We start from the raw sequence: 23,528 nt of genomic DNA on the forward strand, positions 1-23,528 counted from the left end.
ATGTACATTTGGGGGACAAGGCTTCAGTTATATACTGACCATGAACCTTTAATGTACATGCTAGGTGAGAGTTCTTCTAATAAAGCATCTTCTCGCCTTGCCAGGTCTTTAGCTAGACTCCAAGAATTCAATTTTGAGATTTAGGGGCATATGTAGGTAGCCGTTTGCGATTCTCAAATGCCGAAATTCAGCGAATTTTGGCGTTTGCGAATGGCAAACGGCGTTTTGATATGTAGGTGCCACTTAGCAAAATAAGGAATCGCAAAAATTGCGATTCCTTATTTTGCTTATAGCATTTAAGGAATCGCAATTTTGCAATTCCTTAAATGCTATGTAGGGGTGCTTTAAAAATTGCGATTTTTGCATAAGGAATCGCAAAATACCACCTACTTAAAGTAGATGGTATTTTGCGATTTTCCACAGTCTACTGAAAAGAAAATCTGGATTTTATTAAAGACAAAGAGGCTAAGATTATGCAACTTATTATATCTCACAGAAATCCTCACAAACCTGTTTCTTCCCCTACTTTAGCTAGATGGGTGAAAGATGTTATGGCTAAAGGAGGTGTGGACACCTCTGTTTTTAAAGCTCATTCTCTTAGAGGGGCCTCGGCCACCAAAGCTTTTACCCTGGGTGGGAGCTTGCAAGACATCTTGAGGGCAGCCGACTGGTCTAATGAGAGCATGTTCAAGAGTTGTTATTTTAAACCTATGTCTAATGTGATTGACAATATATTGAATGCACTTTAAACCTGCATAATATTGGCCTCCGTGTCATGCCATAAAATGTAGATTTTCCGCAGTCTACTGAAAAGAAAATCTGGGTTTTATTAAAGACACGGAGGCTAAGATTATCCCACCACTTATACCCGCCCGGGTAAACTAATGTATTATCTATTCTTTATTTCAGAGTGACAATTTTGACCATGGATTTAACCTTTCCTCTCCTGGATGTATTCAACAGGAATTTCTTCGGATTAAAGTTTATTTTGTTTGCAGCGCCAATAAAAGACGGAAGATGGCTGCCTGGTGCTGGATTACATAGAGATGTTCAGAATGTTCTCAATGTTCTAAATTCTTTATAATTGTTGCTGCTGTGAGCTGGCAATAAAAGGAGATCTCCTGAAAAACGGCCCACATTCGCATAAACACTCCTCATATCACTGCTTTGGGGTAATCTCATCAAAAAAGTTTAGAGGGGAAGGGGGGGAAAATGCACGCGTTAGTTTACACTGGTGAAACAAGTGAGGCCACTTCTACTCAGGCCCCCTACCCCCGCTCAGTATGTGCACACGTTAATGGGCCGGCCCGCGAGACAAAGGGAGTGATACCTCTGCTAAACGGAGGTAATGAGCGTCCATCTGCCTCTAGTAAGGCCACTCAGACACCCACTGGGCCGCTGACTGTATCAGAACAACAGAGACAGCGCCCAAATAGCCTCCCCAGACTGCTAAAAAAAGCAGCCCGCAGCAGAACTTGGACACCGGCCCCTCGGGCATTGCCCGAATGCCCGCGTTACCAATCCGAGGCTGCCCCCGACTCGTGCCCTGACAAAAAGCTTGACAAAAGCAAAGGAAATTTAAGGGACAAATCAAATGAACAAACTTCAGCGAGGTTGGCTATGCACATTCGTCTTTATACATACAATAAGTGCTTTAAATGAGCTGGTACTCACCGGTACTGAGTACCGCCACTTCAACATTTTCGAGCTGTCAGTACCGGCACTTTTCTTTAGTCAGGCAGAGTATCAGTACCCTTATTGATGGCACAGCAGGAACATGGTAGCCATGAAGTAGCCTTTTGCAGAGAGGCTGCTAGATTAGCAGCTCCCATTTGATTTTTGCAGACTGCTGGGGTTGGTGAGGGCTTGCATCACGCTGTGATTAACAGGACAGGGTCTCACCAACCCTGCACTGTTGATTAGCCGTCAACGACCATTCAGTTGAAAGTACTTTAGCCTCTCCCTTGCTGGTCAGTAATTCAGTCCCATTTAGGGTATTGCACTAAAACAGGTAGCAGAGAAACACAATCCTTCACCTTCGACAAAGCCGGTTTTCTTTTCAACACAGGAGCTGCTTCCCTTTGTGTGCCCCTCCAACACTAGTCGCTGAAGATAACAGCGACATTACAAAGGGTTCATGAGTGTGAAGGTGCCCTGCCCAAAGAGCAATGATTAGCAGTGACTACTGCAGCATTCCAGGAACTGGATCTGGTTGGGGGAAAACGACATGAACATAGAAGGAAGGGGGAGGGAGGAATGGAAAAAAGTGAGGTGACAGCTAAAGTTAGAATTGCCACTTTTTTTCAGATACAAATACCAGATATTTGTTCATGTTTGAAAAGGGTGCTTAGAAATGGTATGTTAACACAAATCTGTGTAAAGTAAAAATCTGCTGTATTTCTTGAAGTAATTGGTTTAACTATTGATGAACCACATGTGATTTCAATCGAATCGCCTCCTTTAAATCTTGGAAGCAGTCTGATCAAGAGAAATTAAATAACCTTTAGCCTGAAATTTAGTTTAAAATGCTGCCTTGCAGAATTTACAGGGCCTCGACGGCGCTTGCCTGCACACACACACACTTTGGAAATACTTCTATACTTTTGAGGTGATTAAATGATTCATGCTTTTATTTACTGGAAAAATTATAAATCCTGATTTGGCACGTTTTTTTTTTTTTGCAAGCCTATATTTAAAAATACAGCCCTCAGCAGTAAGCTTACTCTAGCAAAAAAATAATGATGTATAACACAACGAAATACTCCTTTGAATGTGGGGAATGCGTTTGTGTACATGTCTGCTTGTTTCTTTCTGTGTGCATGCTTGAGAATATATAGCATTGTGCCACACAACAACAAATAATGGTATGACATTAAGAAGTTGGAAATATTACAAAACTAGAAAAAGTTACCATATTATCCTGTTTGACTTTGATTTTGTGTAATGATTTAACTTGTTTTGCTTACATAAATATATTTCTGTTGTGTTTTGATATGTGCTGCAAGTGGTATAGAAGTTATTATGTATCATCCCGTCTTGCCCTAAGCCCCGCCCATAGTCCCGCCCACGTGTCACACCTCTAGCTCATTTTAATGAGTAGCTGCACTTATTTTTCCCATTTAAAGCACTGCATACAATACACACACATTCTCAAATTTAGTTTGCCATTTAGGAAATCTTTCAGTTCAATATCTAAATGAATATGCGAATGGTTGAAAGAAAAATAACCGTGATTATATATGCTGATTAGATATGCTTAATTTAAGATTAAATCCGCGACTTCAACACCGGAGGGAATAGCAGCGGGCCACGCGCACTCTGCGTACTAACGCGAAGAGTCGCGCAAGAAAACACTGTCCACACCTCTTTGAGAGCAAGAAAGGCCACTTTATTTAAGACAGGTGTGTACATCAAACATCTTTCCAACACATTATTTAATAATTAATAAAATCCAAATCTTCCAGCTTGACTAAGCATCCCTACCTAGGAGTAACCCCCCCCACCAAGTTAACCTAACCCAAACCAGAAACAACTAACTCTTGAAGAATACCCCCTCATTTCCTTTAACTGCCCTTTGAGGATGGACCAACCCGCTCCAGGCTGCCCACCCCCCACTAGAAACCGCCTACAAAAGAACAAGACACCTGCCCTAAAGTGGCAAGGCCAGAAGGCCATAGCAGTACCGAAAAAGACTGCAAAATGGGGAAAAAACCTAGAGAAAAAAGGGGAAGGGTGGGTGGGGCAAAAGAACCTTCCTCCCCAACCTCCCACTAGCGCGTTCCTTTCCCGCCTGCCCTGGACCTCTTATATAACTTTCCTCCTAATCAAGGAGAACACCACCTGTCCTGCGCCCAGTCGTCCTTGCGCGAACAAACCCAGGGAGAGACCGGCTCGCGCACGGCTCTCCCTGGGTCCCTCCTTGTGACGGATCAGGAAGCTGCTAGGTGAGAACATCCCAGCAAGATAGATTCCGCTCTAATGCGCATGCTTAGTTAGGGGCGGTGCGCGTGCTGCGGGAGGGTCGCACGCGCGTTTGTAAACAATCCCGACCACGCCCTCATATTATTTTAGCACTCCCAATTCCCTCCAGCTCTCCCAAAGCGGGCCGGGCCATGGCCAATGATGGATGATCCTGGTCACCAATGGCGTATGTGAATTTTCCTTAGCAACTGGGCAGATAGCCAATCAGCGTATACAGGGGCGTGACTGTAGCTGTCAGAGCTTCGTGTGAGCTGCGGGCAGTAGGCATGGTGTATTTGCTGCGTGTGGAGGTGAGTTGGACGGAGTAGCGGCGTGTCTGCGGGATAGGCGAGCTGCTTTTACTTCTAGGAGAAAGTCTGGGAGAGAGTGCAGGGTACGCGTCACTCCTTAAAGCCTTACGGGCCCCGGGGGCATCGGAGGCAGCAGCTTCCATTTACCAGCGGGAGACGCACCAGCCAGAGCTGAGGGTGCGGGCTGATCAGCTGGGAGAAGAGACATCTACACTTGTTCAGATCTTCCCTGATCTAGGAGCCCCACATCCGCCAGTGTTGGGGGAGCGAGCTGTGAGCTTTTTTCAAAGACACACCGTTCCCATGTGTCACCTTCTTTCGAGTTTTTCCCACTGGGGACTTGATTTCGTGGGTAATTCGCATACGGTCCTCTCCCACGGGCAAGCTATTCCTATGATAGACCCACTCCCACCGTCACCCACTCCCACCGTCCTCACCACGTTGGGTAACCCCTTCCCAGGTGTGACCCATTCCCGCGGATGACTCACTGCAGCCTCCACCTAGCGACCCTTTCCCAACGGGGCAACGACCTCCTCCGACGTGTGACCTATTTGCTTGAGTACCAACGCATGTGTGTGCGACACACTATTCCTATGGGGTGGGGAAGAAAGGTACTCCTAGTCTCCCACGGGCCACCCAGCGCCACAACCGTAGTAGACGATACCCCCACAGTGCATCAACGAGTCACCCGTACCCAACTCATCCTTGTGAGTACTCGTGTACATTATAGTGTTAGACCAGTCGAGAGTTGCCTGACTTGACTTTGACCCAGTCACCCTAACGTGTAGGCTGGACTGAAAATGTGACCTTTCATGTCATTATCGCTCTCTGTAAAATCTACCCTTCACTTTTTTTTAGAAGTTTGTCAAACTGGATCCGAAATCTAGAGCTTCATGATAGCAGCCTGCGGCAAGTGGCGCTACACAAAACACCATTGATAAATACACTTCCTTGGATTTTGTTATTTGTTGTCCTGAAAGCTTAAAGGTGAAACGGATGAGTAGCAGTGGTGCCGGAGTTGTGCGTGATCTACAACCGACTAGCAAAAATACTGGACCTCGGTAAAAAGGCGTTGGTTTTTCGCTTCCAACTTTGTCAAGGTTTGTAGGTGAAGAGAACACACATCTGACGTTGAAGACGCAGTGATTATCATTAAAAACGAATGCCTCGTTGTTGGAGAGAGGATCATGTACATTTGTATAATTCAAAACATCCTGACTCTAATCTAAGCAAATATTTGGGAAAACGCTAACTGGTTTGCATCGTACACGCCACATTACTTTAAAAGCCTGATCGGATCTTATGTTAAACATGCCCATGCATGTTCACACATCCCCAGGATTCAGGATGGCGGTGCCCCTTACGTCACCTTCCACAGTGGGCTAAAAAGACAGACTATTTGCATTTTTAATTACTTTTTCCTTGGAGAGTATGACCCACCGCGGAAGCCCCGTGAAACCTTACGATTTCTTGCTCAAGTTTCTGCTGGTCGGAGACAGTGATGTGGGCAAAGGGGAGATTTTGGCCAGCCTGCAAGATGGAGCCTCGGAGTCACCCTATGGCTACAACATGGGTGAGTACTGTCACATGTACATAACACGTCAATGGTTTTATCGTTTTAGGCATGCATCTTGCATCGTTTTAGAATCTCTTGCGCTTACATTAATTCATGGGTACCCCTTACCTGTATTCGGTATGCCTACGTTTTCTTTACTACATAATGCTTTCTATGTTCTTACATTGATGACAAATAAGAAAAAAGGATTTGCTTAGGATCACAAACTTTTGGTTATTTGACAGTGCTTAATTTGAATAAGGGCTGGGGCCCAAGTTTTGTCCAGAGGGCAGGAGCCGACCAGATTGAACGTATTAGTGTCTGCCTTTTATTGCAGTATTATACCTCTACTTGTACTTTGTACCCCTTTGTCACTTGCACACGTCACTTTTTCTACTCCTGTAATGCACCGTTTTATACCTCTTGTATTTTGTTTGCTCACAATTGTCACTTTTACCTCAGGTAACTTAACGTTTGCTTTTGTAATTTGTTCACTTGTATTTTCTCCACATGTATCTTTAACGTTCCTATTGTGAAGCAATCTGACACCTTCGGGTAAAGTCCGCGCTATATAAAAACGCATAAATAAATACAAAGATTACAAAGTTTTGTTTTCACCTCATGCCTTTTTAATTCACCTCCAGACAATCCCTGCCCCTTAATCTTACTTTTGTAGGTTCTTTTTTATCCCAGCCTTCTCCATTTGTTATGATTTTTCCTTCTTTCTCTTCCTCCTGGCAAGTTTTTCTCTCTCTTCCACTGGGTCAAAATCTGAAAAGGAAACATTAGTGCTGGTCCCCAAAAATGATTGCCGGTGGGTTCCACCTGCAACCACCAGCTCAAATTAAGCGCTGTAAAAGCTGAGGGTTCTAAATTCTTTTAGTGCATTGCTGAAATGGGCAGACTTGTTTGCAGTGCTCCTTCTGTATTATTGAAAGTTTTGTGAAAATGCCCATGCACAGTCGTAGGGGGGACTCCTTATTTTTGCTTGAGGCAAACTCCATGGAACTTCGCTTGTGCATATCCTAATTCTTTCCTTTCAATATAGATTCACAGTTACTTCTATAAAACCACCCGGCTGCCATCTGAACTTTCACCTTGAAAAATAATTCTTCTCTCCAAACACCTCTGAACATCTACCAATCAACCAAGGCCACTTCCTAGTGGTCCTAAAGCTAGACAGAGCAGATCCTACCCCTACTGGAAAACAAACCATGGATCCTAAAGACCTCACCAACTTCTGCCTTTTCATCCTTCTTCCCTTCACAGGAAGAATTGCTGAGAAAGCTGCCTACACCCATATAGAGGAGCAGGTCACCAACAATCTCCATAGAACTGCCAATCCATTTTCAGATCAGTCTTAAGCACAAAGATAGCTTCTCTTCAAGTAGACGACAAGCCTTCCTCAACAGTGACAGAAACAACCTCTACTTCTTGATCCTGCTCTATCTTTATGCAAGAACGGCTAGACATCCTTCTCTTTGTCGGTTTGTACTGCATTTGTGTGGTGTGTCCTATTGCAGATACTCAGCTGATGCGGATGCCAAATATTCTTTTTGTTGCTTGGAAGATGCCTGGACTGGAATGTCCTCCTCTCCCTTGCTTTGTACATATTCGTGTTTCCCTGCCCTGGGTGCCTGACTGCGTGAATCTGGTGTCTTGACTTTTTATATTTAGCCCTGGTGTAGCATTAGTTTGAGGCCTATTCCTGACCTTGACTATGAGAGATTCTGGATTTTTCTTGTGATCTGGAGGGTTGGACCAAGTGTTCCTTCATTAGCTCTCTCCGACAGCCCACCTGCTCTGCATGCAGTCTTGTTTGCGTGAGCTATTGTAAATAACAAGGCGCTTACAGCCTGCCCATTACTTAACATTCTCGGGCTTCATTGTTACTCTTATTTGTGGCCTTCTAATTGGCCAGTGGAGACTGGCTTCTTTTCTTTCCTTTCATCTTCTGCATAGACCAAGTACTGATTGCTTCAGCTCGATTGCTGTCCTTCCGCAGATTGCACTATGATTGAGCTCTTGCTTTTATTTTTTCTTCCCTGTCGTCCATATTGAACCTCTTGCAGCTGTATTTTATTTTGCAACATGCACTTCAAAGAAGACTTTTTCTCCTTTGTGATGGATGTTACTTGTGACAACAGATGTTATCTCCTTCCATAGGTTTTATTCACTAAGACATGGGTGCAGTTGCTTTTTTATGTGATAGTTTTTTTTGGCCAAATGCCTTATTTAAAAAAAAATTCACTCATGAGATTAACTGATTTGCTAAATCACATTGGTGTTGTGCTGAGAACTAACAGGCACTGGCAAAGCCAGTAGGTCTCGCCTTTGGCTCTGCCATTGCCTTTTGTTCATGCTGTACAGCGTGGACATTCCCGACTTTGGCAATGATTTTAAGCCAGGCTTTATAGCATGGTGGCTGCTGTACAGTATGGTTAAAAATAATAATTATAAAAAGGCTTAGCTGTATCCAGCGCTAAACCACTAAAAAATAAAAGCGCTTTTGCACTGTTTGCGTCACAGTGCTTTTTAAAATTAGTTTTAGCTCCACTGCAAAGTATCTGCACTACTGTACAGCATGGCTACAAAACATTGCCAAAGCCAATAGCTCTCATAGGTGCGACCTATTGGATTTAACAATGCTTGTTTTTAAAAGTGGGCTACTGTCCCTGTGATGGGCATAGCACATAGAGCATTGGTGGCAGCATGCTGTCTTTAAAGAGTCACTAATGTAACCAGACCTTTTTATCTGGGTCACACGAGTTGGGGCCTACTGGCCCACTCTTGTGAAGTTCCATCTCTTTGCGCTTAACCAGACTTAGTACTGGCATCCAGAGTGCATGTTTATCGTGATTGTGTGTATAGTCAACGTAGCACATGTATGGTATGAGTCAGCCACAGTAAGGAAGGCCAGTGGGTTCCATTTTGGATACCCTTAGCACAAGACTGAGGACAAAGGCTTTTCTCCTTGACAATGGAAGCGTTTTGCCTACATTCTTGCACCTGGAAGAATGAGAGGAAGGGAGATAAGCTTCTTAAGATATTCTCTGAGGCCTTTTGGTTAGCAAGGAGTAACTGATGAGTCTCCCTGACCACTGCCTTATGGTGGATGCAAGGGGTGAAGGGTGAGACAGCAGACTCTGTTAGGAAAGTCTCAAGGTGAGGCCTGCCCATTTGTGTTTTCATGATTATTCCTTAAATTGGGCTGATGACAGCCAGGTGCATACATCTCACACCTCCTTGTGTCTCTGTTGTGGGTGCACTAGAATCAAGATAATGTCAGTGCTTCCTGTTGTGTTGAAGCCTCCCTCTACACAATGGCTGTGTCTGGAGAACAGCCTGAGAATGGCCCTTGAATGAATGACCACCCAAACCGGTTCTGCAGTTTGAAATCTTGGACCCATGTCTCCTATCTGGAAGTGGTAAATAAAAGTGAGGCATAAACTACCTTACTTTGTTCATGTTACAAGTTCTCTGTTACAAAGCAAGGGAGTGCTCCAGAGTACTCAGTGGACTGCTGTGTCACTAGTTATGGTGCCTTCAAGATAGCAGTAGTATTTAGAAGCCTGTTTGTCTTCTGAGAGAGGGAAGTAGCCACCTTGCCCTGTAATAGGAGACTGTCCAGGAAAAGAATGAGGGCTAGCCTGTCCCTGGTGGCAATGGGATGCCCAGCAGGAAGCAAACTGCCTCTGAGCGATCTGGGAGGATCCTGGTGCCTTTGCTACCCTCACCCCAGACACTTGTACTGCAATGCTGTAATTATGTAGTTGCTAAATACCCATGTGGGGTTGGGACTACTGAATGCTAATATCCCAGGAGGACTGCAACTACTGATTGCTGACCACCCAGTGGTAACCACAACTGCTGAAGTTCGAAAAGCCAAATCAGGGCTTCATCTGCATACCAGTTGGCCTGAATGTTGCATGCATTGCCCAAATCGAGGAGGACCCTACACCCCTTAGGCTGCAGCTACCTATGATCTGGTCTGGTCCGAACCACACCGCGGCTGGACTGCGAGTGTCCGAGCTTTGAACTGAGCCTGTTGTGGCAGGAACCACCGTCATCCAAGCAGTGGGGGCCTCTACAGACCTCGCTAGACAGTGGCACAGTAACCATGAGTGAACAGCTGGGCAGGTCCGCTGATAACCGTGACCCACACCTGCCCATGCAACCTAAGACCTGCTGGTTCTTCCTAGCTGCTCCAGAACGTGGGAGTACCTAACAGAGAGGCAGATGTTCACCTTGAAAAATCGTGAGACTCTTCTACCAGTGACATTGTAAGAATAAGGAACAGAGTTCACCTTATGAACTGTGGGTGGTAGAGACAATATCTTGGCTAAATTCATGCTGCTACTGTTTCCCTTGACATATAGAAGAGAGCTGTGGGAGGGGACAGTGAAGGAGCTATGAGAGTGTAGTGCACATGGGAGATAGCATCTAGATACTCTCCTAATCACATACATGGCCACAGAAGAATGTAGTATTATGTCTAACCGTTGGCTTAAAGGACTTTTTTTAAAAAGCCAATGACTGGGTTGGACATTCACTTATTGGGTTTGCTAGTTCATTGTTGAGCTCTGAGCTCAACCACCCTACATTTCCTCATTGAGAAGCTTGTGAAGGCTTGCTCGCACTACCTTGAGAGTGAAGTGTGGATGGGTCTGTACTTGACCCAGTGTGCAAAGCCATAGTAGGATGGGCCTTTGAACATTAGTGGCAAACAACCTCAACCCCATCCTTAGAGGCCCAATAGTCTCTGTTTACTTTGTGGTCCTCTAACAGGGCTTAATACCAGACAAGAAAACCACATTTCTTTAGTTGATTCCCGATGTCTGATGGGACACCTGACCTTGATCGGTCGTACATCACTATTTCAACCATCTGTGAGCTGAGAAAGAGGTGCCTGTTTATGGCTAGGAGGGAGGAGCTGCAGCACAGGAGATATCCTGCCCAAAGCAGTTTTAGCCACCTTTAGCGATTATAATAGGGAATGTGGATAAGAGCATTTAAGTCGCCCTAAATGTGTTAATGACAACTTTGCTGTTAACCTGTAATGGATCTTACTTTAAATCTCTTTCAGAGTGCACACATAATGCGAGACCAGGGAACAGAGGCACAGGACCAAAAGTTTGGTAAAGTTGGAGGCCTGAGAAAGTAAAGGAGTACTGATTGTTCCAAAGACACTATTTTGCCACCAGATTACATCTTGTTTAATGGATCATGACAATAGGCACTGTCTACCCATCCTCCCATGCAGTAATTACAGTCCAGATTTCAAACTTGCTAACAGATTTTAGATTGATTGTAATTACTCTCAATCTTGGACAAAACATAGGAGGAGAAGAATAAATTCATAAATTGATTGCCCAAGAATACCACATTTTGGCAAAATAGGGAGCCTAGGATTAAAAATCTTGTCTCCTAGCTCCACTATTTCCAACTAACCAACAAGACCACAAGGGGTGTGACCCTAATTCTGATGGTAAGGCCAAATGACTGCAGTGCACTGGTAAATGTCACTGTATTGTGGTCTTTCCCCCATTTATACAGGCCTCTACTCAACAGGCACCCACCTCGAAGTGTTTTCCATTGAAAAAACCTCTCCAACCATACATTTACCAGCTAGCCACCAACCCCGCCCTCTGTCCCAGCCCCCTGGGAATAGGAGCACTGGACATAGCATCTACAACAAAATGCTTCTAGTTGTCAGGTAGAAAAAATAACCAAAACTTGTGTAATGTAACTAATGCTTTTTTAAAGCTCTCAAATGCCTTTGGGTCAGCCGAGTTTGCTCTTTATAAAATGTTCCCAAAAATGAATTTGACCATATGTAATGTAGCGCTCATGTAAAGCGCTCCAACACCTTTGGGTCGCTGGAGTACACATAAAGAATTTCTCACTGTCCCTTGGGAGCTGCTGTGAGTATGCTTTGAATTTAGAGCTCAGAGGAGGAGAACAACAGGAAGCGGCAGAGGGGGCGGGCTTGCAGCGATGTGGGAGGGACGAATGCTGTTCCCAGTGATCAGGTAGAGGGGAAATAATGAAAAAACAGGAACGGCGTCAGCATCCTTTAATCTGCGCACCTAAAAAATAATCTGACCATGTGTAATGTAACTGGCATTTTTGTAAATAGCTTCAATACTTGTGGGTCAGTCGAGTTTGCGCGCTATAAAAATGCCCTAAAAAATGTATCTGACATTGTGTAAATGTAACTAGTGCTCATGTAAATCGCTCCAACACCTTTGGGTCACTTGAGGTCGTATTATATAAACAAGCGTCGGAGAATATGCGACTGGAGTTACCCAAGCCTTGCCTTTAACTGTGCTGCAAGGTTTTGCTGCCTGAAGGTCCGGTGACTGAGGCCCGCTAAATCATCAAGCAGCGAAGCGGGAGGGGTTTGGGAGAAATCTTCGCACTTTGAAGTCACACAAAATTAAAGAAGCAAATTTTAAAACAGCGGCTGAAATGACAGACATTTCGTCTCGGTATTTGAACAGGACGAAGACATTAATTGACGGGCCCTGAAGCTTAAGCACCGAAGACAGACAACAGTGACCCTAGCAGGAATCAATGGAAAAAGAAATAGTCCCTAAAATGAACACATAAACATAGAAGCCTAATGTTAACAGTAATTGGGCGGTGCTCTGTGGGAGGAAACCAAAGAAAAAGAAGGGACAAAGAGGAAGGATTAACCACTAGCAAGCAAGCATTTTCGAATGACAGTCAAAGGGACAAGGGGCGTTGCCAAGTCAGCCAAGATGGCGAACGCACTCACTTAGTGCTCCGATCGGCTGCCCACGCGATAAAGGCATAACCCTGCACAGAATGCCTAAACCTCGGCGGGAAGGACCGCAGTGAGAGCTGGAGTCCGCAGTGACACCAGCGGAGCCCGAAATTGCGGCCCACCCGATGCGGATGCTGAGAAACTGGACCGGCCCGCAAAAGACAGCGCTGAACTAAAATGGCTTTAATATTTAACAACAAGGGGTGGTGATGGACAGAGTTTCTGAATTAAGCAGAATACTCTCACCCAGTCAAGAGATCAGGGCTAGATCCAACACTGTTTTTTAGCTCCCTGCACCATCCCAGTTCAGAACCTGGCTATATGCAAATTAGTCTGTTCCTGTCCCAGTGCATGATGGGAACAGGGCAAACCAAACTACCAAGCCAATTCTTACACTGGGAAGGAAACAAGCTTCCGGGGACCGGTTTCTGGCATTTCAGCCTTCGTCGGCCCGGCTTGCTTGAATCCTGATGGTGCAATGAGCAAGGGACTCACATCTGAGTATACCCTTCCACGTTTAGGGTGGACAAAATATTTAACAACAAGGGGTGGTGATGGACAGAGTTTCTGAATTAAGCAGAATACTCTCACCCAGTCAAGAGATCAGGGCTAGATCCAACACCGTTTTTTAGCTCACTGCACTATCCCAGTTCAGAACCTGGCTATATGCAAATTAGTCTGTTCCTGTCCCAGTGCATGATGGGAACAGGGCAAACCAAACTACCAAGCCAATTCTTACACTGGGAAGGAAACAAGCTTCCGGGGACCGGTTTCTGGCATTTCAGCCTTCGTCGGCCCGGCTTGCTTGAATCCTGATGGTGCAATGAGCAAGGGACTCACATCTGAGTATACCCTTCCACGCTTAGGGTGGACAAAATATTTAACAACAAGGGGTGGTGATGGACAGAGTTTCTGAATTAAGCAGAATACTCTCACCCAGTCAAGAGATCAGGGCTAGATCCAACACCGTTTTTTAGATCACTGCACCATCCCAGTTCAGAACCTGGCTATATGCAAATTAGTCTGTTCCTGTCCCAGTGCATGATGGGAACAGGGCAAACCAAACTACCAAGCCAATTCTTACACTGGGAAGGAAACAAGCTTCCGGGGACCGGTTTCTGGCATTTCAGACTTCGTCGGCCCGGCTTGCTTGAATCCTGATGGTGCAATGAGCAAGGGACTCACATCTGAGTATACCCTAAAATGGCGGCGCCCATCGGCCGCTGGTGGTGAAGCTGGGGGAGAAGATTCCAACGGACCCGGGACACATAACGCGTGTGACACTCACTGACGCAGCGGAGGGGGCGCCCGAGCGGGACCCATACTGGCTGGAAACCGCAGTGAGTACCCTCGGAGGAGCTCTGAGGGCTCGCGCACTTGCAGCCTCGACCCCAATTGGCAACCAGACGTGAGAAAGCCCTCCTCACGCGGGAGCCCTCGGACAGCCCGTGTATGGAAAACGACCCTAGTCCCCCCCCCCCCCCGATGTGAGCGGCGCCGGGAACTGAGGCTTCGGGACCTGAGGCGCGGGGGGTGTGTACTTGGAAGGGCGCTCAGTTGGGGACTGCGCGGTGGACCGTGGGTTGGACCCCCCACATTCACAAGAATTTGCCGGCGCTTCCCCTGATCCTGGCCCCACAGTGGCGCGAACTTGCATAAACGGCCCTGACCAAATACAGGGCGGCCCGATTCCCCCCTCAGCCCAGCAGCGTGGTTCTTGCCTGCGGCGGGAGTGGACCAAGTATACAGGAGGAGTCTGTCTGGGGGACAGCCACCAGGAGAACTGAAGAGAGCAGAGGGGAGTCACAGACCAGAAGCCCCAAATGCGTGGATGGGATCCGCTGGGAAATCTAACCAGCAGCAATAGTGGACGGGCATAAGAGCCACAACAAAAGGACACTCGCAGGAAGCAGGTGGCCCTGCCACCCCCGAACACAGGGACAAAGCCTGAGAGTTGATGGGCATCGGGAAGATTTAAAGAGGTACACACTGGTTGTGGTGGGAGTCAGTGGTGCGCTCCAAAGGCATATTGAGGCAGAGGGCAACAAGGGAATCCACAAGAGGAGCGTCGCGGACACGGCTGCAGGGCCTTTGAGATCCGGTGTCCCTAGGACCCGACGATGAGGAGAGATGGCTGAGCAGGCCAGCATAGACCACATTCCGATATTGGCGGCAGCAGACATCGCCAAAGCTCAAACCTTTACAGACCGGCCCACACGTTACACAAGACAGATGGATCCACTACGAGATACCCACAAGTTCGCTGCACAGGGACCGCAACAAGGGATCAATATCTGACCAGCACGGACATGGGGAGACAACGGATCATAGTCACAACACCAGCCCCGGCAACAGGAAGGCAGTCCTCCCCAGGCCCCTCGGGGGCGAAGGAGAACGAGGAACCCACGTACTCGGACACCATGTCCGCCAAGCTCGACAAAGTTTCAGCGATAGAACAATCCCGGGTGACGATGGAATGTAAATTCGGCAAGCTCGCCACGGACCTCAACCTACTGCGGGACGATCATAGGAAACTGCCGGAAAGAGTCAAGCAGGGAGAAAGGACACCACAGGTGGTGGAACCACAAATCCAGAAACATTAGGAGGCCATCAGAGAGCTACCGACCAAGGTGAAGTCCTTAGAGCGCAAGACAGATGTTCTGGAAGGCTGTTCTCGCCGGAGCAATATACGGGTCCTTAATCTGCCGGTGGGTGTGGAGGGGCGGACCCCATACGGTACACGGAAGCATGGATCAGAACTTTTACCCAAGCACAGGACCTATCACCGTTCTTTTCGGTAGAGAGAGCTCACAGGGTCCCAGCCTGGAAGCTACTTCCAGACTCCCCGCCCAGGCCGTTCTGCTGAAACTAGTTCACTATCAGGACAGGGATACAGTACTACGAGCTGCCAGACAGGCGAAAACACTCAGAGGAGAGGACAAACAGGTGATGCTGTTCCCGGACTACTCTCAGGCGGTACAACGAAAACGAGCCACATTTCTTGCGGCGAAACGCACCTTCCGTCAAAACAACATACAATATGCACTCCTATTCCCGGCCCGCCTGAAGATCATCCACGGAGGATCCATGCATTTCTTCACCGACCCGGCAAAGGCAAGGAATTGGGTGGAGCAACACATTGGGGAACTGGCCAACCACAAAGCCATGTAGAATCAACGACCCCCTCAATGGGCGGCGACAACAGCCCAAACGGGTCACTCTCACACAGCTGAGTCGTCCATCGGTTCCCAACATCAAGGGCTCCCCAGATCTGGAACAAATAATAGCGGAGTGCAGAAGAGCCCTGGAGGCGGCGGCGGTGACCTGGCACACATGCAAAAGTTCGGAGGGGGAACGGGGCCCACACCTCTTCACATCAGAGGAGGAGCTCAGCGATGCGCATACCTCCAGGGAGGGCTCGGTGACACCACCACTGGTGACCCCGCAAACAGCCGACACACTGATATGATGAACATGAAGTTAGCGACACAGCAGCAGTCAGGGCGTTCCGCGACGGCGTCGGCCACCAAACGTCACGAAAAACAGTAAAGAGAAAAGGACAACAGCAGGCGTATTCACCTCTACAACATGACGTGGCAGCTACGACACTGACCACCAGAGGCGGCGCCCAGGCAGCCCCCACACGTAACGAACTAGAGACAGTACAAGATGTACAGTTTGGACGAGCAATAGGCCCCTCAAGTTGGGAATGTTTCCCGAAATTTGTTTTCAGGTTCCCCTCTTTAACCCACATCCCTAGAACCCCCGGGGAGCAAACAGCTGGGACGATGCAAAAGATGTGGAGGGCGACGGTGCGGACAGGTGGGACATTGAAGATAAGACAGAACAGAGTAGAAGCGTAGACCATATGAACAGTTACAGATATGACGGCGAGAATCCCTAATATGACATTAAATTTATCACGCTGAATGTGCGGGGAATGCATACAGCACCCAAACGCTACGCAGTATATGCTTCCATAAAGAGACAGCAGGCACACATAGCTCTCCTACAGGAGACTCATTTGACAGCAACGGTGGTGGAGCGTCTTCGTAGGAAATGAAGGGGTACCATCTGTGCCACTGGGTACTCAGCGTTTGCCAGGGGGACACTGGTCTGGATCAGGCCGGGAACTCCCTTCAAAGAACAGACGTGAGTGTTAGATAAGGAAGGGCAATTCGCGATTATAGTGGGATTATTAGACTGACAATCCGTGCTAATAGGCAGAATATACGCCCCTAATATAGAACAGGCCACATTCTGGAGCCGTCTCACTGGAACGTTATCTCAACACACGCTCACCCCATGGATACTCGGCGGTGACTACAACTGTATTCTGGACACTGACCTGGACAGAACCCACCCCCCACCAGCACATTCACCAATATATAGGCAAACAGAGCTCTTAAACTAATGGGTGAAACACTGGACCCTGAAAGATGCATGGAGAGCACGACACCCTACCATTAAACTGTACTCTTTTCACTCCATCCCCCATAACTTACGAGTGCTCCTCGACAGATTTTTATGCTCTACTGTCCTACTCCCCAAAGTACAACACACAGATTATTTAGGAAGGGTGCTATCAGATCATGACGCACACACACTGACTCTCAGATGGAAACCACCTCACCCCCCCATACCCACGTGGAGGTTGCCACAGGAGTGCCTCACATACCAGGTGTTCAAATGAGAGCACGGGGAACATATTCAGGAACACTTCACACTAAATGCGGGAACGGCATCTTCACGGTTAATTGAATGGGATGCATGCAAGGTTTTAGCGAAGGGGCAGTGCATACAACATGGAGTGTGGGTGCGCAGAATACTTGAGAAGGAACTACAAGAAGCAGAACATACCCTAGCAAATCTATTGAAAAAAGAGAACACCAGTAGGGCCACCCCAGAACAAGTGGCCAAAGCCAAAACAACTTAAGCGGAAACACTGAGGGACCTCCGCAAATATAATTTTAGGATTTACGCCGCCAGGGTACACCAGGAGGGCAATGTTATGTTATGTTAATTGAGGCTTATTGAGCGCACTAACACCCGAAGGTTTCTTGGCGCTACAATAGGGGAGGGATACTCATGGCCTGGCTCGCTAAACAGGACCCATAGGTAAAACCAATCACAGAGGTGAGGGATCAGACGGGAGTACTCCGGTACTCACAACCCGAGATATTACACGTCTTCCACACCTTTTATTCTAACATTTATCAGGCCCTGGGACAGGGAGACCCTCAAGCAATCACTAGATTTCTGCATCCATTACCGCTCCCTTAGGTCCCACAAGCGGATAAAAAACTGTTGAAGAAAAGGATAAAATCCGCGGATGTCACTCAAGCGATTAGAGCGCTGGCGCGCAACAAAGCCCCAGGATTGGATGGCTTTCCACTTGAATATTATAGCACGTTCTCAGCCCAATTAGTCCCACATATGGTTATCATGTACAACGACGCACTCGAGAGAGGTGAATTACCAGGATCCCTCAGGGAATCGATTATAATCACATTCCTAAAACCACATAGAGATTTAACACTCCCGTCTTCCTACAGACCAATTACACTACTCAACGCGTACTGCAAGATACTAGGCAAAATACTGGCAGAGAGATTTGCCCAAATCCTGACTCCATTGGTCCATCTGGACCAATGCGGCTTCGTTCCGCGACGTAACACGTTGCAAAACATACGCAGACTGTTCCACATACAAGACACGACAGGGGGGCGGTTCCCCAACGCGGCATGCCTAATATTAGACCTCGCAAAGGCATTTGATACCCTGTTATGGCCATATTTATTTGAGGTCCTTGGAAAAATCAACATCGGTCCAGGACTGATGGCATACACAGAGCTCCTTTACACAAGCCTCACCTCTCGAGTCAGAATGGGCAAATACATCTCCCCAGGCTTCGCAGTGGAAAGAGGAACCAGACAGGGATGCCCACTATCTCTCCTCCTGTTCCCCCTGGCGGTCCGCCTGAGACGGGAGGGTGAGGAATGGGGAATCCCACTAGCAGACACGATGCACTGTGTGTCCTTGTATGCGGACGACTTATTAATCTATGTCCGTGACACCACTCGAGATCTAGCATCTATCTGGAGGACACTCTGAGACTTCGCGCAGGCCTCAGGTCTGAGAGAAATCTACGATATACCAGCTGAGTCTCCACCACCTGGCCCCATTTGGAGTGCAGATTGGATCTCAGTCCCTTGCATGGAATGCGAAGGCACCTAGATATCTGGGTGTGCGGTTGTACTACACCCCGGAGGATTTATATAAAGGGAATCATCGTAAGGCACTGCCGGGAATATGATCGGCGGTGGGATTCTGGAAAACACTGCCCCTAGCCCCTGTAGGACGAGTAGCAATAGCAAAAATGAAAATGGTCCCCCGACTACTGTATCACTTCACTAACCTCCCAGTTATTCCGCCACGCTCCTTTTTAAAGGAACTGGACATGATTGCGTTATCAGCACTAAACTTACCCACGAAGGAGGGGGGATTGGGAGCACCGGCGTTTGAGGCATACTTTTTAGCGGCACAGCTACAATGGCTGTCATATTGGACAGCAGGGCGCCACACATGGGAGACCTTCACCACGGAGGGCCACACACCACTGCCAGTACTCCATAGACTGTTGCTACTGGGTACTAAACCGGTGCGTACTCGGTCGCTACAGGTGTCTATAGCCCGCACCTGCATGATGAGAATACATCGAATGTCTAAGAATAGGCTTCCGTACTCTCCTCTGCTACAGCTGGTGGACTTCCCCCAAAGGCGAGACATACTTGTAGGGCACCCGCTGTGTAGTATGGACTGACTTGGCAGTCACGGAGGTGGAGTCCTTGTTTGAAGAGGGTCAGCTCAAGACATATGCCCAGATGGTTGAACAATACGATCTCCCATCCGGGCAGTTTTTAATGCATAGACAACTTCTGGATAGCAGCCGCCGTTACTGGGACGCCAACATAGGGGAACCTCCAACGCATCCAGTGTTCCATACTGTTTTGCACATGGGAGTGGGACGCCATCTGGTAACCTGGCTCTACAAAGCCATGCGGGAACTGATCCTCCCAACCCTTCAGCCCTTACGTCAAAAGTGGGAAACGGACATAGGAAGAGTGGTCCATGACAAAGAATGGAACACAGCCTTAGAGTACCCCAAAAAGGTTTCCAGGAACGCGTGATTTCGGAACATACAGTTCAACATCCTCCACAGAGCTTATCTCACGCCACACCGTCGCCATCAGTTTTTCCCAGACACACACTTTGCATGCCCCCGTTGTCAGGCCCCTGAGGCAGACTTCAAATACATGTTTTGGGACTGCCCCACTATTCACGATTACTGGGATAGGTTCCATCGGGCACTTAGAGCAACAACAAATATCACAAATATATCCACATGGGAGGCATGTGCTCTCGGGATCTTCCGCAGGCGGAAGACCGAATAAGTTCAGTGTCGCTTTATGTCCCTAGCCATCTTACTAGCGAAGAGGGGAATAGCCATGCACTGGAGATCCCCCACAGGGCCCCCAGAAGCAGCCTGGATAGGGGCTATAAAAATTGGGGGAAAGCAGAGGAAGAGACACTCTGGGAGGAAGAACTAAAGGGAACCTGCAAACACCCTATCTCCTTGGAATGGGCGCAATTAATACATACATTTACACAAGAAACGAACCCGCCGGAGACATCCAATCAATCCCGACGCAAGGGTGCCACGAGAGACTCTGCTATTCCAGAGTCACTCCTGAGTAGTAGCCGCACAGAGAACTCCCCCCCCCCCCCTCCCCTCTGCCCACCCAGACAACAAAGGGAATACATCAGAGGCTCAAATCTCCAACCCTTTCTCCGCACGCATACTACCACACCTCCACATCCCACCAAAGGACTAATACCATGGATATGAGCGATCCCATTAACTCTTAGTTGGAAAACTCCCTCCCCCCACCTCTCCCTATAGTTTACCCCAACAGTTGGAAAAGTTCGCAAGTTTGGACTGGCGGAAGACCCTGCCCGCAATTTATTGGGAACGCATATAGGTGCGATTTGACATGACAACACTGAGAAGTTCACACAACAGTGATCCAGTCGTGCACCCAGTGCGGCAGATTCCTCCCGATCATGACGCAGTGTCGCTGACGAGCTGAGAACAACGTGTAGGCTCCCCCAGCAGTTCTTTATCATGGGTTGTACAGTACTGACATTACGAAACAGCATAATAGACCTAGACACGGACTGAACAGTTATTAAATTGTCAAACAGCAAAATGCATACTGGTAGTAGCGAGTACTTGAATTGCCTTGTGACTGTTTATTAAAACATTGCACTAATGTACTGAGTTAAAATGTCATAATGATTGTTAAAACCCAATAAACAAATTTAAACAAAAAAAAAATGACAGTCAGAGGGGCAAATAAAAAAGTAATGGGTGGGCTATAAGCCCACGGACTAAATACAGCATGTCTTGAAGAGACTGTGCCTGCGCTGCTTATGCTCAACCTAAAATGTTTGGAAGACTGATTTTATGTGAAGGTATGGGAGGGAAATTTGTGAGGGCATGCAAAGTTTTATTGATTACTTTCCAAAGCATCAACAGCAAGGTTTCACTGAAATGCTGCATGAAAAATCACTGGTCTCCAATAAGATCATAGGTGCAGAAGATGATTCAGCAGAATTTGAGCTACGGGATTCTGTCATGGCTTATATATCCGTAGAGTCTGGTAATTCCACCTTACCATCTTAAATTCAGAGGCACGGCTCAAAAAAATGAACGTCCTGTTTTCCGGGCCTTTTTATTTGAACAACTCATGGAGGAAGAGGTGCTAAAGATGGAAATGAGGCATAAACTCTGAATGCAGGGAAAGGAAATGGTTCTTCAACCAACAATTAAGGCAAAAGATTGGAGGTATTTCTAGTGTAGGATTCAATCCCCCTGCTGGCCTTTTCAACCTCGACAATAGCAGTATCCTCAAGGACAATGATACCCTTACCAGCGAAGGTCGTTGAAATTCAAATCATCATCAACAAAACCTTCTATTTCCAGAGGAACGCATACCTCTGGTAACTGACAGTGACAATCTCATACTCCCACCAGCATTCCTCACTATTTAGTACCCATATACCGCTTATAACTGGAGTTCACTATGCCAGGTGCAAGAACACCCCTGCTCACGTGAGCAAGGGTGTTCTTGAACCTGGCATAGTGAACTCCAGTTATAAGCGGTATATGGGTACTAAATAGTTATTCTTGTGGATACTGTTTATTTCAAGGACATTCCATCTCCATTTCTCTTATATCAACATCAATGTATCAGATACCCATCCTCAACTAAGGTCTGTGGCCAGTGGGTAGGGAAGGAGCTTGTTAACTCCCATTAGCCTTCTGCCATGTAACTTCAATGATTATTATAGCACAATACCCGAATGGTATTCCAAACTGAATTGGGCACACTTACCGCTGTGGTTATTTCTTTTATGCCACAGGGCATGTGATGATTTAATGTTACTTCAAAAGTCAGGTGGAGGTATTTAATATTGTATCAATTTAGAAAAGCAAGCATGGGAAAGATACTAAAATCTCTATTAGATTTGTAAGGCCCTCACTCACCAACCTGGTTGGTGACCTGCTTCATCATTGGGCCCCACCGGGAGAGACCGAATGCCTCCCCGGTGTGCTTCGACGCCAGGTTACTGCGGAGCTGGTTTATTTGTGAGGAAGTGTAAATGTGATAGATTAAAAATGTCCAGATTGTGTCTCACACAATTGTTTTTTTAATTAAGTGGCCAAACCGACATATTAAAAACAATGTGTTTGGAAATTACCAAATAAATTGTTCTGCTATTTCCACTTATAGTGGGATCAACATGTTTCTGCCCTTAGTGTATAACTTACTGGGCATTTGTCAGGACCATGGGGAGTGTACCTCGACGGTATGGGCACGCTAAGGCCCACCCTGACCAGAGGACGTGAAAGTAAAAAAGAAGAAAATGTAAAAAGGTGCAAACAAACCAACAGGTTTGTGGGGTTATTTTACCTCTAGATCAGAGGAACCTGTTGAGTTTGTAATGTGAGTGATCCACACCCCATGGGTCTCGGGAGGGGGGTGGCGGAAAAATAGGCACTCTGCCCGCGACGCCAGGCACCCGCTTAATACCTGCGAAAACCCTCGTACCGGACCCCGTCCTCTGGTCAGGGTGGGCCTTAGCGTGCCCATACCGCTGAGATACACTCCCCATGGTCCTGACGAATGCCCAGTAATTTATACACTAAGGGCAGAAACATGTTGACCACACTATAAGTGGAAATAGCCGAACAATTTATTTGGTAATTTCCCAACACATTGTTTTGAATATGTCGGATTGGCCACTTGATTACATTTTTTTTTGGTGTGAGACACAATCTGGACATTTTTAATCTATCACATTTACACTTCCTCACAAATAAACCAGCTCCGCAGTAACCTGGCGTCGAAGCACACCGGGGAGGCATTCGGTCTCTCCCGGTGGTTCCCAATGATGAAGCATGTCACCAGGTTGGTGAGTGAGGGCCTTCTATACAAATGTAAAAGAGATTTTCGTATCTTTCCCATGCTCGCTTTTCTAAATTGATATAAATTACACTCTTTTGTTGTTTGAATCTATTAATTAGGGGAACTGAGAGTGTACTCAATTTTCCCTCCCTCTCTCATTGATAAATGGTATTTAATATTGGTAAATCTTTCCCTGGCATTTCTGCTGGTAACCTCGCCTGGAATTCTTGGGTGGTCACTACTGATAATCCTTGCTGGGGGTGGTCACAGTGTAATGTTATACACGTCGTCACTATTTCTCAGTGAAAAAATATACTAGGGGCTTGGGAGGAGTTTTAGCGTACTGAAGTCGCTACTGAAAAGGTTGGGGACCGTTGATT

General features: G+C 47.0%; 1 protein-coding gene across 1 annotated transcript in view; it reads left to right on the forward strand.

Moving 5' to 3' along the window:
* Positions 1-4,160: 4,160 nt before the first annotated feature.
* RAB40B (RAB40B, member RAS oncogene family) overlaps positions 4,161-23,528 on the forward strand; it is a 484,422-nt gene continuing 465,054 nt past the window's right edge. The window contains exons 1-2 of the mRNA XM_078654711.1: positions 4,161-4,271; positions 5,130-5,844. Coding sequence (XP_078510837.1) covers positions 5,703-5,844 — 142 coding nt within the window. The 5' untranslated portion in view covers positions 4,161-4,271; positions 5,130-5,702. The remainder of the gene's footprint in view (positions 4,272-5,129; positions 5,845-23,528) is intronic.

This window comes from Lissotriton helveticus, chromosome 7 (assembly GCF_964261635.1).
Source record: "Lissotriton helveticus chromosome 7, aLisHel1.1, whole genome shotgun sequence".
Lineage (NCBI taxonomy): Eukaryota > Metazoa > Chordata > Amphibia > Caudata > Salamandridae > Lissotriton > Lissotriton helveticus.